At 38.6% G+C, this 17,365-nt stretch overlaps 1 protein-coding gene across 1 annotated transcript in view; it reads left to right on the top strand.

Moving 5' to 3' along the window:
- The window catches only part of ARHGEF38 (Rho guanine nucleotide exchange factor 38), a 98,606-nt gene that overhangs the window by 60,742 nt on the left and 20,499 nt on the right, over positions 1 to 17,365 (top strand). Inside the window, exons 5-7 of the mRNA XM_040966852.1 lie at positions 4,893 to 4,910; positions 10,906 to 11,105; positions 13,637 to 13,770. Coding sequence (XP_040822786.1) covers positions 4,893 to 4,910; positions 10,906 to 11,105; positions 13,637 to 13,770 — 352 coding nt within the window. The remainder of the gene's footprint in view (positions 1 to 4,892; positions 4,911 to 10,905; positions 11,106 to 13,636; positions 13,771 to 17,365) is intronic.

The following is a 17,365-nucleotide window of genomic DNA, read 5'->3' on the forward strand; positions in this document are numbered from 1 at the left end:
AGGTTTAAATTGTGCATGATGCATTGTTTAGATACATACGTATATACATCCATACATAATTCATTAAAAATTCAGCTCTATTGCCCTCTACTGGTCTTTAAATTATTGCAACGTCAAACTATTTTCCATGTGATGGGGGGAAAATGCAGATATTCAAGTACGAAACTCCACACATGTGTTTCATTCTTTACTCTGGAGTTGTAGTTCTGGATGCCAACAACAGAAAAATAGACAAGACGTAGGTCCTGTCCACAAGGAGCTCAGCGGGGTCAGATGATCATGTAACATGTGATGAATAACCCCTACTTAATTACTTTTACTGCATTCAGTTTAGTTTCATGTCGGTATATCACTTCAGAGAAATGTTAAATTTTGATGTTGCATCCATTTTAAAAATTCATGTACTGAGAACAAAATCCTCTATGTGTGCAGGTACTTTTTTCCACAGGAAAAATAAAACTGTTATCCTGGGTTTGAACAAATAGCTTTCCTCTCTTAAACTGATTCAACGAGCATCCATCTTGAGAATGATTTATCTTCTTCAGTTTCTAAAAACTACAGCGAGACAGCCCATAGCAAGCAAACAACCAATCCACACATTAGTTCGTGACCCCCGTGCCAAGCCTGCCCTGGAGGGTACATGGTTACTCTCCCCTGAGGATGTGTTCCCAGTCATGCAGAGTGGAACTGCCTGTACAGGGGGAATAAACTTTAACATGTTACTCATTGATCTTTTGACTTCTAAGAGAAAGAATTAAGCCCTGCCAGAATATTCCACAAGGTACGATAGCTCAGTATCAGTCCCCTTGAAAATGAGAAAAAGGCAGAGGCAATTTTTAAACCTCATGAAGTCCCAATTATTGAAAATGACTTTCAGGCCCAGTAGCTTATTTAGTCTTTTTCTGCAAGCTTTGAGTCATGGCTGTGGTGGTGCCCCAAATTTTACGTATTCAGAACCATTCTGTTTTAAGGAAATAATTTTAGGCATTGGAAGGTGTTAAGCTTTAGAAAGCACAAAATCCAAAGGAAGTAATATTGGCAGAACTATTTCTTAAGGGAAAGAAAATCAAGATAAAATAGCTCAAGTTAGAGCCATTTTCCCCAAAGTTGCCTTTCCATGAAAATAAAGTTAGTGATGAATTGTACTGGTCTGCCTGAAGGCTGAGTGCACTAGAATTATTGACATTACTATAATACTGACCTCAATTGAGCTAAGCTTTAAATTCTGAGAAACAGGTTTTTAAACAGGTTTATAGGCCAAAGAGTGCCTGGAACACCCTAAGGGCTTGGTTTCCCTTGCCAAGTAATCAGTCAAAGCTATTACTGTCATTCTGCCTTTTCCTTGTGGCTAAATAAGGAGCCCAGGTGCGGTTGCCAATTACTAATGAATATTAGGTGTGACCTCCAGTCTCTGCCATGCAGGCGAATATTAGAACTGCTTGGTTTGGAGCGATATCTGCAAGACAGGTGGCTTCATGCTTCAGAAGCTAAAGCGGATTGCCAACCAACTTCTGTTGTATTTTAAGCAAAATTAAAATATGTTTGTGGAGGGCCTAATAAATATTTATCAAGAATGCTAGATAATGTAGAAAATATTTTCTTAACGTATAAGGAAATTTCTTGCCTTCCAGGAACACAAACTTGTTTGGAGAGATAAACAAAAAGTTATCTGGAAAGTATAATAATGATTTAAGAGTTAATTTAGATAACATGGTGGGTGCAGTGCATGACAATTTCTAACACAGTGGTAGACAGTCCCTGGTTTTGTAGAAAATTTGAGGCTCAGAAATTTCAGTTGATCTCTAAAAACCATTATATTTCAAGAGGTTAAATAATTTTGCATCCAGACAGTAATTTTGGAAGTGTTTAACAGAGTAAGGCAGTGTGAGTCCCCGGGCCCCACCTCCCAGTGATGCACATTGAAGGTGCACGCTCCTGTGCTCTGCCCTAAATCAAAGCCACAGCAGCACCTGTGGGATGGTCCAGAATGTCTACTTTTCATAAGCACTTTTTCTGGGTTATTTTTGATAACTGTTCAAGTGACAAGCTGCTTTAGAGGAATAAATCATGACTGTAGGACTCATCCACTGCTTCCATTCATTGAAGGAGTCATTTCAGAGCTTGGAGACCTCAAGGAAAACGAGACTCCACAGTCATCCAGAAACACAAATACACATCTTCACCTGTGGTCCACAGCTTGGACATTTGCAAGTTTTTTCTTACTCAACAAGGAATGTTTTCAGAGTTGCACTAGGAACTCCCTGAGACTATGTGAAATCGTGTGTTACCATAGTCTCAGAGGGCATCAAAGTTGTTTGCTAAGGACCTGATTACTTAGCCAGTTCCATGGTTATTGGAGGTTTCTGATCTGTATAAGGAAAATATATGAAAAAGAATGGCTAATAAATAGAAGCATGGGTATAACAAGGACGATCTGTCTATTGCCTCCTTTCTGTTTTTCTAGTTATAAATAGCACCACAGTCCCTGCTGAATTTCAGAGGCCCCTGAGGTTTGTACATTTGGCAATTAAAAAGCAAACGTAGAGGCTATTCCAAGAAACAATAAAGACATTTCTAACTTCACACCTACTTGTCATTTAGATTTATCTGTGTTCATCTCCTGACCAAGGCTATCATCCTCAGGAGGAAAACTCAGTTGCACTGCCCAGGGTCCATTGGTTGCAACAGGATTCCTGCAGCCTCTCCAAAGAAGCAAACAGAATAAAAAACAAAAACAAAACAACAACAACAAAGGAAGCAAGCAGAATGCTATTGCACACCACACAAAATCTAAAGGAATATCTTTTGACTTAATGAGCCTACTACATACTTCTAGTATTTAGAAAATTTTAGTTAATTTTATTTATTTGAAAGGTAGAGATAGGGCATGATTGATTTCCAATATGCTTGTTCACTCCCCAGCTACTCACAACAGTCAGGTCTGGCCCAGGTTGAAGCCAGAATCGTGGAAGTCAATTCAGGTGGCCCTCATGGATGGCAGACAACCAAACCCTTGAGTCATTACCTGTTAACTGCTAGGATGAACAATCGGAGGAAGGAAGATGAACTTAGAAGCAAAGCTGGGAGTTGGACTCAGGTGCGCTAATAAGGGATGTGGCAGTCCAAGTGGTGTCTTAAATGCTGCACCAAAGTTATTACTGACTATCCCTATGCTATTTTAATAAAGTACCACATGTACTTTTAAATGAAAATCACTTTTGGAAATTTTTTCAGTTCCTTGTTACATTACACGTCTGAACAATGATTAAATTCCTTAGGAACTGGAAAGGTGGGTCAAATTCTCGTGAGTCCATGAATGTAAATGAATAATTGTTTCTTTTTTTGAGTTTAATTTATTTTGTTCCTAAATAATTATATCGTTCACCTGTTTGTCTCCAAAGTAAATTGCATTTTTATTTTTATTCATCTTTGTCAAATTTTCTGATCTCACATCTATATGTCATATTGGGAAAATGCAATTTCTTATTAGAATGCAGGAAGATAGTTCTCAAACCAGCAGTTAATAATTGCCTAAAATTAAGGCAGCTGCTAATACTAAGGAGATTGTAAATCTGTGCTTGTGTGATTCCCATTTAGGAAGTCTGGCTTCAGCAGAACTTAGTTATTTCCAGATGCCTGGTAAGCCGCTGATAGGATGTTTCTGAAGAAGCATTGCTCCCCTTTGTGGTATTGTTTTCCTCGTGAAGGAACATCAGAAAGTCCATGGAGAATGGATTAAAAGTTTATTGTAGTACAAAATTTTTTGAAAGCCATGCATGACTTTTTTTCATAATATGCATTCTGCCTCCTTTTTCTGAAATTCTCCGCATACACAGGGATTTAAGGTTGTTTTACATCTAAACAAACAGATTTTAATTTCATTTGACTATGTAATGTCCACTATGTTTGTGTGTATTTGCTTGAAAGGAAGAGACAGGGTAAGAGAAGATACAGGCAGAAATAGAAGCAGAGAGATTCGTTCATCCTCTGATTTGCTCTCCCCAAAGGCCTTCCACAGCAGTTCTGGACCAGGTCAGAGCAGGAGCTAGAGACGCAATCTGTGACTCCTGCATGGGTGGCAGAGACCCAGCATGTTGAACCATCATCCACTGCTTCTCAGGATGTGATCAGTAGGCATCTGCATTGGAAACAGAACCAATGAGTAAACAAGGAAGTCTAATATGGGTGCAGGTATCCTGAGCAGTGCCACATGCCTGCTCTGGACCGTAAATCTTTTGAAGCACCATTATATATGGAGTACTAATACCAGTGGAAAAAAGATTACAAAATTGATATAGGTATTTGTCTTTTATTCCCCTCAGTCAATTTAAACATTTCCTTTGTAATCATGCAACCTTCCATTACCATGTTCCATAACGTAAATACTTAATTTGAACAGAATTTTCAAATCATAAAAAGTTATTGGCGATAAGCTGAACCGACGGTTTAAAATTTCTTTGTTATTTACTCGAAATAGAGGGAGAACTTGCCCATGCCCTCAGTTCACTCACCAAATGACTGCAACAATCTGATGCTAGGACCTCAATCCAGATCTTGCAAAAGTGTGGTAAGAACCCAGCTGGCTTTGCTGCCTCCACTTGACCCAGCAGCTAAGCTGCGACCGGAACCAGGCAGTCCAGCATGGGATGCAGGCGTATCAGATGGCATCTGAATTGCGGCACCACAAACCAGCCCCAAGAGTACTTAATCTTCTAGAAACTATGGTGTGACAATGGTATATATTCTGAAATAAAACTTTAGGGATATGGCTAAAAATTATGAGACTACTTCTATAGGATATCATGAAAATTTCAAAATAACAACTGGAACATTTTTATAATATTACCTCAGATATGTAGATTTACATCCATTTCCTTTTTTCTCTCTTACAGGAAAATATATGCACAAGAGTAAGTACCTTTTAAAACTATACATGTTTATGTGGTAAAATGTGATGTTTCAATGCATGGGTATATTGTTACTTTGGTCATATCAGGGTAGTTAGAGGTGAGGACTATAGTAGCACTTTTTTTTTTCTAACAGAAATCGGATTTAAAAATCATGAGGTAGTATGAATAATCTTGTCCAAATCAGAATTTTTAGTTTTTATAATTGAGTGTACTGATTTTAATAAATAAATGAATATTGTGAATATATTTGTCACAGACATTAATAGTACATCCTATTTCACTGTTACTCTATTTCCAACTTCTCTGAGAAGACCTTAAATATTAAATTATCACGTACCCCTTCTTGAACTTTTAGAGTAATCTTAATAAAAAATTGAATTGCATTTGCTGGTGCTAAGAACCCTTCAGGAGCTAGGAATCATCCTTCTATTTAGGAATCTTTTAGTGCATCCAAAAACATTTCTAAGAACATCATTTTAAAAAACAGATTAATACCATAGTGTTTTAAAAAAATATTTCATGGAAAATAATTCAGAAAATATTTGTAGGTTTTAGAGTAAAATATTAAGTTTTCTCTCATTCAGATCCTTATGCTATTCATGAAGCAAAAGTCATATTTACTTAGTGTAGAAGTGAAATATTAATAATAAATAGCTGACCACTAGGTTGGTGTAAAATTACTTTATAAAACAGCATACATGCATCTCCTGGAAAGTAACCACTTTTCTAGGAAAAAGTGTGTCTTGGCCAGTGTACCGCTGAAAAAATGATGCTAACTTACAAACAAAAAATTGCCAACACTTAAAATCTGAATGCTTGGCTTGGCATGGTCATTATCAAATATTTTGAATTCATAGTGTCTGTATGTGTGTGTGATATAAACTCCTGAAAGTTTACATAAAAGAATGTAAAGTTTATAAAATAGAAATTATATTAATGGAAGCCAGAAATGCTTGTCAGTGTTGCTTGGTACAGGGGAAGGAACGTTGAGGACAGGCAGAATTCAGAACTCACGGGGAGGAAGCAGCTTCCCTGAGGACACGGGGAGACCAAGCTTTGTCCTTCAGCCATGCAGGAGAGCCGATTTTTGAGAAAACAAGCAAGCACTGATTTCTCTGACTTCATCAATCTTTTTTTTTTTTTCAAAGGGAAAGGGAAAACAACAGGCTAGCAGATATGTGTAGATTGGTTTAGGAGTTTTCTGAGATCTTTAGATTTCGGAAGTGCAAAGCGTTTTTCTCCTTTCAACACATCCAGGCCTTCCCAGCGGCTCTAAGGGAACAGTTGATGGGGGTTGGGAAAAGAAATGCTTCAGTATAAAGCCGGTGGCCCTGACACTGTGCCAAGGACAGGAGTTTCACATAGCTGGGTCATTAGAGAACTCCCCAATGCTATGAATTCTGCTTAACACTTTTTTCTCCCTGAAGCATGGGTTTTTAACCAAAAGAAAAGAGAGGAAAGAGACAGAGATTAGGAGAAAAGGTAGGTAACCTTCTGAGAGCAGTTAGCATGCACAGACTCCCTTACAGAATATTAAAAAAAAAAAAAAAAGGTCATTCAGTAGTTTGCTACTTAACTTTATGTTGTAAATTTTCTACTTTTCTTTCTTTTGCTGATTTTGTTTTATGGCTTTTAATTAAAGGGGATATTTAGTAACCGTGTCATAGAGACTAGCATATCCAGATGTGAAGATACAATGCAGTATATGTCTCTACTTCCAAATCAAAGATGGACTCCCGATGAAGCTGTTAAATATATCTTGACAATAGGATGCTGGACTCTATACTGTGGTGCATAGCTACAATGTCAGGATACTCTTAAACAGCAGGATGATAGACTTACGACTGTGAAGGATTATAATATTATAATAATATGGGGGAAATTAGGGTGGGGGAAGATTTGAAGAGGGGTTAAAGGAAACCCCAGAACCCATGAAACTGTATCATAAAAAACAATTTTAAAAAGACAAAGAAAAACCCAACAACAGAACTCTGTGTTGGAAATCCAGGTGTTAAAAATGGCCTGTGTTTTCCCACCGTGTGGGAGTTAGTCCTGCTAGTATATTCTTTACATCAAGAACAAAAGAGGGAAAAGGCAATGACAGCATGTGGCCAGAGAAACACCAAAACCATAAACCATTTTCCCTCCCATTCCCTTTTCTTTGGGTGCTTCAAAGCACACGTTCTGCTACAGAAGGAGGTGAAGGGCAAGGTCACCTGCAGCATACTCCCTGGACTCTTCAGGGCTTAAGGCCAGGAGTGTCGCAAACAATGATGTATTTAAAGAGATGCAGGTTTTTAAAGGACAACCAAAAAACAGCAAAAGAAACCCTCTTACTTATAGCAGCTGAAAACTGACTCTGTGTGTGTGTTTTAACTATCTAAATTTTAAGAAGTACAGGGAAAACGGACGATAGCTTCATACACACCTACTGAAAATATGAGCCACCAAGGGGTCACCTTATATTTTCTTCCACTATCAACATTAGGTTGATGTGGGTGAGAGGAAATATTAATTTTGTTCTAGGGTTATATTATGAATAAAGGCAGACATTCTAAGTGCTGACACAAATAAAGCACACACACACACACGCGCACACACCTGAGCCTGGATTGCTGGCATACAAAGAAGTGCCTGTCCTAAGCGGGCCGGATAGGAAGTGAACAGTCAGGTGTGGAATGGGTGCCCATCACAGGATGCTTGCTAGCGCTGCACATGAAAGCTTTACCCTCCGTGCAACAACAGGGGCCCTCGTTTTTTTTTTTTTTCTTTAAACTTTCTTTCTGTTAAAACAAAGGGTACCGGGCCAGGCAGGATAGTATAGTGGTTCAAGTCCTCTCCTTGAACGCACAGGCATTCCCTATGGTTGCCGGTTCTAATCCCGGCTGCCCTGCTTCCCATCCAGTTTCCTGCTTGTGGCCTGGGAAAGCAGTCGAAGACAGCCCAAAGCCTGGGGATCTTTCTCTGTCTCTCCTCCTCTCTGTGTATCTACCTTTCCAATAAAAAGACATTCATCTTAAAAAAAAAAAAAAGGTACTAATTGCTAAAAGACCTGAAGAGTTTCACAAGATTAATTTAGAAAATAATAGATGCTTCTACTAACTGCCTTTAGTGTCCTCCACAGGAGCATATTGTGTTCACAGCACGTCGTCATATGGGTGTTTATCATCACGATTCTAAGAGCATATTTTTCCCCTTCCTGGGGCAGAATTTCCCTGTGTTATCCCTGTCTACGTGCACACACATACACACACACACTTCCTATTTCTCCATTCTCTTATATATCTAGGTGATACTTTGGTTAGATCAATAGGAAGTATTTGAATTATTAGCATATACATCAGTAACTTCCTTGTTCCAGCTGACCCGTGGAGTAAACTGGTTACTGTGTTTTTTGGACTTCGCAATGGTTGATTGCCTTCTCCCTTCTCTTTCTCTTCTCTCTCCTTCTCTTGTTCTTTATTTTTAAAATTTTCTCTCTGCTAATCATTACTGGGAATCTCACAGCCAATTAACTAAATAATCCTTCAAGACAATGGGAGGCAGTATGTCTGCTACCGCTTTCGTCTTCTTTATATATAAATATATATTTTATTTATTTTTTATTAGTTACATTGCATTATGCGACACAGTTTTATAGGTACTGGGATTCCCCCCACCCCTCCCCAAACCCTCCCCTTATGGTGGATTCCTCCACCTTGCTGCATTGCTACAGTTCAAGTTCAGTTGAAATTCTTTCGTTGCAAGCATATACCAAACATAGAGTCCAGTATCTTATTATCCAGATAAATTCAACGGAAAAAAAGCCAGGTTCAATAAAATTATACTTCAATGCTATAAAAATGCTAAATACTATAATGAAAATAGGCACGAGGCAGCTGAATAGTAATCATCTTCTTAAATAAGCTCTCCCGTGGGCTTTGAACTGGTAGAATTGGGATAGTTGACATCAAGCCCACTTATCTCCCAGGAATTCTCCCTCCAGCAGCCCGAAAATCGTTCATTTTGAGAATTCAAATGTAATGCTTCATCACATCCTACCATTCAGAGTTGCTATGAAAAATCTAGAGTTTATTCTGATTCCTAATAATTTGGGCTTGGTTGTTTCTCTGAAGTGTCTTGGAATCTGCACTTTGTTTCTAGTTGGCTGAAATCCCTTTAGTTCCTTGCTGTAACTAAATTGACTTGGAGTGTGTATAAAGGATAATAGACTTAAAATGATAATGTAGATAGTTGTAGCTACTGTAAACATGGAATTTAAAATAGTTAACAGCCTTGAGAAAGAGTAAATTGAAAGTAGCTAGCTGACTATTTTGGCTTCATTTGTTTTTCCCCAATTAAGAAATATAGATGTGATTTCTGTTCATTATTTGATTTTTTGTTTTCACATTTTAAAAGGTCATTCTTAGTTTCTCCACTGACCTTTTTTCATGTATTTGATGTGAAGGTCTTTGTAGCAAAGCTGGATGCTCCTAACAGAAAGCCATCTCTGCATAGTTGACTTTTTAACATCCTGACAATTATTCATAATAAGATTAGTACACTGCTTCTGGCATTAAATACTCACCGGAGGGGATGGTGTCGTGGCAAGGGGCTTAAAACACTGTGAAAAATATCTCATGTCAGAATCTGTGAGCATCTGTGGCTCCCAAATTTGTCAGATCCAAGGCACAGCTGTTGTGCCCATCTGAGAAGTAAAGCAGTGGAAGAAAGATCTGTGTGTGTATGTGTGTGTGTGTGTGTGTGTGTATGTACCCCAAGTCAGAAGATATCTATTTCCCACAATACTCCTGATTAGACGAACATGAAACAGAATCACAAATTAATAACTGTGCTAGTTTTCAGCCTAATGTGTAGGAAATTGTTGCACACTTGGTTACTTACTGTTGGGTTGGGACAGGGAGAGGCAGGTGATAACTGGCTTCCTATTGGGAAGATTTACACTGTGCAGGGGAGTCTTCTGCTTCACTTGGTTATCAGAACTGAATCTTACAGAGAGGGGTCAGTGAGGACCAACTCTGCAGACTGAATGCCAGGAATACAGCTACCTTGTAACACATCTTCTCTATTTTCTACCATTTGCTTGCTTGTGTGGTTCAATGTCAGAACATGATTGCTCATCACAGAGATAGTAACCAACAGTGTGGGTCTGGAGACAAAAGTGGGATGTTGATCAATTTTGAGACTTGCTAAAGGCTGTGATTGTAATGCTTTAAAGAGAAATAATACTCATTTATGGTTTTTATTATTTGAAGCACAGAATAAAACTGATGCTAAACAGGGCTTTCGAGGGAAATAGCGATACGACTTGGACTCTATTAAATGATTATCAAGGGGAAACACCTGAAATAGTTCATATTATATTATGAAGCATGATGTGGAAAATGGGCAAAAATTATGCTTTAAGTCCTGTTTGATGAACAGAAATATTATTGTTTTCTTTTAGGTTTCAGTTCAGTAGTAGAATCTCTCAATCTTGCTTCTTTTTTTTTTTTAAGATTTATTTATTTTTATTGCAAAGTCAGATATACAGAGAGGAGTGGAGATAGAGAGGGATATCTTCTGTCTGATGATTCACTCCCCAGGTGACCACAACAGCCAGCGCTGTGCCAATTCGAAGCCAGGAGCCAGGAACTTCCTCCAGGTCTCCCACACGGGTGCATGGTCCCAAGGCTTTGGGCCTGTCCTTGACTGCTTTCCCAGGCTACAAGCAGGGAGCTGGATGGGAAGTGGAGCTGCCAGGATTAGAACCAGTGCCAATACAAGATCCTGGTGTGTTCAAGGCGAGGACTTTAGCCGCTAGGCCTCGCTGCCAGGGCCCTCAATCTTGCTTCTTACTGTCATCATCTGTGAGGTCATATAGGAAGTTTCTGTAGTCAAATGGAATGATGAAAGGGGAAAATATTTCTATCAGTTATTTTTTTAAAGTCACAGAAATGAAAAGGAGTTTGTGAAACACATGTTAACAAACTGATATGCCTTATCTCTATCATAGAGGAAAACCGAACTTGCTGGACATGGGCTCTTTGATGATCAAACCGATTCAACGTGTGATGAAATACCCGCTATTGCTGTGTGAACTTCGGAATTCTACCCCTCCCTGCCACCCAGATTACAGAGCACTGGAGGACGCCTTTGCTGCTGTGAAGGACATTAATGTTAACATCAATGAACTTAAAAGAAGGAAAGATTTAGGTAGGAGCATGTATAAGGCATTCCACAATTGGAGTGTTCTGAGTGTATTGATGAGAACCAGAATATCAAAAGAGCTACAGCAGTTGCAATCAATGTGATTGCTTGAAATTTGCAGTTGTGGTGCAGGTGAGCATGTGGTTTGGCCTTGAAGCCTGGGAGAAGATTATGAGATTCCAAAAGTCACCAATTTTACCTTACCAAATAATAGTACGCTCATCCCCCTTTGTCCCTGCACTCTGTCGGCTAAAAAGACACCACAGCATTTAATCCTCCTATCTTCCTAAGGTGAGTATGTGGTAAAGGGAGACATGGCCAGGTAGACACAGTCATGAGAAGTGGCAGACCCCAGTGAAGGGCCCTTCCTTTGGTGTAGCACATAGAGAATGGAGACTTTATGGGAAATGATTGTTCTACTGATAGGAACAGGTTTATTTCTTTCTAGAATTATCAACTTCTTAACTATTTACAATGAAATTATAAAGTTAGTATAACATGTAAGTGCAAACTGTAAAACAGAAGGGGCACTTCCTGAATACTTCGGAAGAAATCTATCCCTAAACAGTACATTTGGATGGATCTCGAATCTTCCTTCAGGATGATTTATATCGTTAAATTTCTTCATTGGCTTTGTCCTTCCAATATTAAGTCTGGATTTAACATGAAGGTAGTGGCATAAATTGAGAGTGAACTGGTCCAAACACTTCATCTATCTTTGTTTCTAGTTTCTAACAGGTGTTCAAAAGCAATATATTATAAGCAAAATGAAGAGACACCACATGAAGTATTACTTCTAGAATATGCAATTGTTGATATTAAATCAACAAAATATTTTAATACTAAATCAATAATAAAGAAACAGTTTATAGAAAATTAAAAACAATTGTAAAATGCTAAACTTCACTAGTATCTAGGGAAGTGCTAATTAAAATAAACATGATGGAATATTCCCAGGCTAATGAATTGGCAAAACAACTTTATTGGATAGCACTAAGTGCTTGACCTAGTCTGTAGGGGAGGGTGCAGAATGGAATTGTTATTTTAGAGAACAGTTTGAGAATATCTACTGAAGATGTACACACCTGACAGCCAAAAAGTAGATTTCTAGCTATTTGCTGGAGAAAAATTTGCCCATGTGATCAAAGAGATGTGTTCTAGTAACTAGTATTGTTTATAAAAGAAAAAAGTCACATATTAGTCCAGGTAATGCATATAGTATGATACCATAGAAAGATAAAAAACAGTAAGAGTACTTATATTGGCAAATTCAAAAACACAAACTTGAGTTTAAAAGAAAGATAAATCAGCAAGTGGGAGAAAAATATGGGCAATACTTTATACAGCTTGAAAAAAATCATAATTCTATATATTTTATTCATTCATTCATTCACAGTAAAGGCTTAGAGATAGATTCAGATGGAACAGACCAGATAGTTTATGATAAAAATTCCTGTTAAGGATAAAAAATGGGGATCAGGAAATTTCCATAGTTATGCAGTTTTTTGAAGAAGCTGATGAGGATGTAAAATGTTAAGATCTGACAAAGCTGGGCAGTGGATGATGCTTGTTATATTATCACTTACTTTTTTTTTTTTTTTTTTTTGGTTAAACTGTGTAAAGAGTGAAGTGGTTCAGCTTCCATCATTTCAGTTTTCCAGGTTGTCCAGCCAACATTTTATTATGTTGTTTTCAAACTTTCTGTATTTTTTCATCATTCTTCTTTCTATGTTTCACCTCATCACATTGCCACCATTTCTTCCTCCTTCCCTTCCTGTAACATGTACAGGGCTAGAGTATTTTTTCAAACTTAATTATGTATCATGGTCATTCTAGTCATAGATGACTAGTCACAGTTATTCTAGCCTCCTTTTTACTGATTCTTAGTACATTCTTGATGAATGTACCATAATCCACTCAACCAATTCTCTTTGGATGAATTTTTATATTGTGCTTAATACCTGGCTGCTAGGAAAAAGTGATGTAGTTGTTCATTAGTCTTTATTATAAGCAGCAGATTTCTCTGTATGAACTGTCTGGTAACTGACATTCTGCTTTTCTTATTATTCAGCATTTGCGTTATAATCTCCCAACATGTTCTTTACAAAAACTGTTGGCTTAATAACTATAAATGGTGCAGAAGATTTCTATTGAGTACAATTATCTTTTCATTAGTTGTCTCAACACTGGATACAGTTGTCTTTTCATTATGAGTTGGATCTTGATACCCCACTGTAAACACCTCAGAAAATAGGTACAATTGAGTCTGAGAAGACAAGTAGAACATTTCTCTCTGCCATCAGGGATTTCCTGAATGCTGGAGCTAAATGAATCTTGGACTTTGAGGAGCTCATGTCTTTGAAAAGCTGTGTCTGCAGGTCAGTGGGATCATGGTGTGTGGGCCATGAGCAAGGCTGAGCCAGTGGCATCTGCAACAAGGGCCAAAGGTCATGTCAGTATAGTTATTGAATAGAGGAACTGGTCTTGACAACACTGCAGCGCTTGTTCATATACATTCCCGCATTCTTCCCTTTCAGTTCTAAAATACAAGAAGAATGATGAGGATGAATCACTTAAAGACAAATTGTCTAAACTCAGCATTCATTCGATTAGCAAGAAATCAAAGCGAATGACAAATCATCTAAAGATTCTGACCAGAGGAGAATCCCAGGTAATGTTTCTGCTTGGATCACACACTTGTTCCTTTTCCCAGGGAACATGCACACTGACGTTTTTATGAGGTTTTGTTTTTTTATTTATTTCTGTTCCGAGAGAGTCACCAATAATCAATGTAATTGTCCTACATGATTCTCTCACTCTCCCCAAACCCTGGGAGTGAGGGTGGGGGTGGTTCTGACCCTGTCTTAGCTGTAGTGTTTCTATTCAGAAATCCAACAAGAGGCAGATAAAGATGTAAGGATATGGAACAGAGCAATGACCCCAAGTCCTGAGAGTTGCCGCCAATTGGCACATAATCTCCCTAAGGCATTGTTCTCCGTGCACTTCTGCTTTTTTTTTTTTTAAGATTTATTTATTTTTATTGGAAAGTCAGTTACACAGACAGGAGGAGAGTCAGAGAGGAAGATCTTCCTTCCAATGATTCACTCCCCTAGCGACCACAATGGCCAGAGCTGCGCCGATCCAAAGCCAGGAGCCAGGAACTTCCTCCAGGTCTCCCACATGGGTGCAGGGTCCCAAGGCTTTGGGCTGTCCTCAACTGCTTTCGCAGGCCACAAGCAGGGAGCTGGATGGGAAGCGGGGCTGCCAGGATTAGAACGGGTGCCCATATGGGATCCTGGCATGTTCAAGGTAAGGACTTTAGCCACTAAGCCACGGCACCATGCCCTGCACTTCTGCTTTTAAAGAAATCTCACTTTCTTTCAGAGTTCCCAAGTGTTTATTTTTTTTTAACTATTAGAAAATTGGATGGATTAACAAGAGCTCTTAAATGTTGATGGGCATAAGAATTATCTGAGAAACTTAAAAGACAGTTTCTGATGGTGCAAGGGTGCAACCTGAAAGTCTGTAAACAGGTGTTTTGTAAGCAATGAGCTCAAATTAAGTGATCAATGAAACACACCGAGAAAAGTCATGGCCCTGAAGTAGTAACATAGCCGACTTTTAAAGCAAAATTAGTAAAAACGATTCCTTAGCATACTATTGGTCTTTATTTGTTATCCTCCTAATTTGCCTGTTTGATTGAACCAGAGGCAGCTGTGTGATGACTCAACTTTGTGTTTAGATAACTTACTGTATCTAGCTCACTATTTTAGCTGTTGCGGGTGGCTATGCCTTTGCATTGAGTCTTGTTTCTGATCACTTGAGTAGAAGTGGCCTCTTCCTTCTCTGAATGCTTAGGATGGTTACTCTCCACATCCCAGTTTGGCACTGTTCATAATTTGCAGGAGTTAGAACAGAACAGAAATTAAGAATAAGGTCTTTGGGCCCAGCATGGTAACCTAGTAGCTAAAGTCCTCACCTTGTATGTGCCAGGATCCCATGTGGGCCCCGATCCTGGCTGCTCCATTTCTCATCCAGCTCCCTGCTTGTTGCCTGTGAGAGCAGTGGAAGATGGCCCTGAGCCTTAGGATCCTGTGTCCGTGTGGGAGACCTGGAAGAGAGTCCTGGCTCCTGGCTTCAGATAAGATCAGCTCCTGCTGTTTTGGCTACTTGGGGAGTGAACCAGAGGATAGAGGATCTTTTTCTCTATCTCTCCTTCTCTGTGTAAATCTGCCTTTAAATAAAAATAAATAAATAAATAAATAAAGCAGCAAGATGTTTGTATTTATATAAATCTAAGTTTGAATGCCACCTCTTGCACTTAATAAATTTTTGTCTTTAGTTATATAATTTGAGTTCAATATAATCATGTGTACACTGGAGATTATACTGCTACTGTGCCATGAAATTTTTCTGAGGATTAAATTAAAATGCTTGAATACCAAGAAGTCACGTAACAGTGTATAGCACTTAATATGTGTTGCCTGTCATTAGTATAATAATGATCATCACTATTGTTTTGTGTCTTTGTCTCACATTATTAAATGCCTTCGATTTAATGAATTTCTTAGTTCCTGTGTGGTATAGACTTCTCAGTATGTGATGTATTACTACTTGTGGATCTTAATTTCTGTACTTTATAACTTTCTGTAAAATACCTTGCTGGTGAGGAGAAAATGCTGCTTTCAGAGTCCATCAGTTTTTAGAAACCGCAGTTTTCATTTGCAAACGAACCAATCGTGAATCAAGGGCTCCAACTACCTTCTAATATAATACCCCGCCATAAATCAACCTGGGGTCAGATCCCAAGCCCCAGAGTCCAGGCCGGAGGCTAAAGGCCAATGGGATGGTTCACGGTGGATAATCATACACTAACACACTCTGCCCTACCCTGGCTTTCCTGACTCCTTCACTTTCATTTTCTGCCACCTGACCCAAAATCGATGCTTCCTATGTGGCCCTGGGTAGCACCCAATGACTGCCCCTCTGGGACTGTGAGTGTAATTAACTTCTTCATAATCCTCATTCTTGTTCCCTCTGTGACTGCAATAACTTTACCATAACATTGCTAACATGTACATTTTTGGAACACACAGCTTGCATTATTCTGTGCTTACTTCTGCATTCTGGGGCTCTCACAACCTCTGAATTTAAAAAAAGGAACTATAATTTATAAAGAACATTCATGGTAGATGGTCACAGATCAGGCAAAGGATAATCAATACATTTCAACTTAAGACACCCACGATAAAATCAAGTTGGAAATTCATTTAAAAAGAGATGTAGATGCAGTACAAACAATCCTCCTATGATCTAGGATTTTACTTTTGACTCATGACAATTCTACTGAACAATCTAGGGTTCTATTTCAGAGCAGGTTTTTGTCTAAGCTGTTACATCCTTTAATATGTTACTCATCAGCTACTTTTATTTTTCAGTTGTGAACTAAAAATACATTATAGTTAAGGTGGCAGAAGTTGTTATTAATTAGATTTCCCTCTTAGTCTTTTGAGAGGATATCCGGTCACCAATGAAGCATTTCACTGTTAATCAGAGAATCAGCTGTGTAGGCTGAACTGGAGAAGAGATAAATATCAAATCAATCAGTTTTGCTGTTGTCAGCAGTTCAGATTAAATATTGGTAGAGTTAGGGTATAATGCCATCATCCAAGAGGAAGATTCTAGTCAATTCATCACACGTGTATTGAACTCTCGTGTTCCAGATACTATGTTAGAGAATGGGAACATGAAGATGACCAAGTATAGGTTCTGAGTACAGATTGCTAGGGTATAACTCCTGTTCTTGCCCAGTAATATGGGGAAGTTTCATAACAGAAGAGGTGACATTTCTGTCATAAGAACATTGCAAAGCATAGTAGCTTAAATCAAGTCATCATTTGTAGTCATGATATGAGTCCAGATGAGCTCTGCTTCACGAGGCCCATCAGAAACAGAGTTTCCCTAATTTTTAAATTTTTTCCCAGTTATATGGCCATCTCTGCCCAGTTGAAATGGGTCACTGCCCTGTCTTTAGTCAAGTCCCAAGGGAAATACAAGAACAAGACTCAGAAAAAACAACAACACTTGTGTGTCATATCCTATTTTCCTAAATCCAGTTACAAAGCCAGACCTAGCTGCAAGGGAGCCTGAAAAACGTAATTTCTAGTAGGGCAGGCATGCATCCAACTCAAAGTATAAGTATAGGTCTTATCAGTAAAAGCACTATAGGTGGCGTGTAAACCATTTCTGCCATACATCCTGAAGCT

The sequence above is a fragment of the Ochotona curzoniae genome, unplaced genomic scaffold (genome assembly GCF_017591425.1).
Source record: "Ochotona curzoniae isolate NIBS_2020 unplaced genomic scaffold, NIBS_Ocur_1.0 scaffold_4506, whole genome shotgun sequence".
NCBI classification, from domain to species: Eukaryota; Metazoa; Chordata; class Mammalia; order Lagomorpha; family Ochotonidae; genus Ochotona; species Ochotona curzoniae.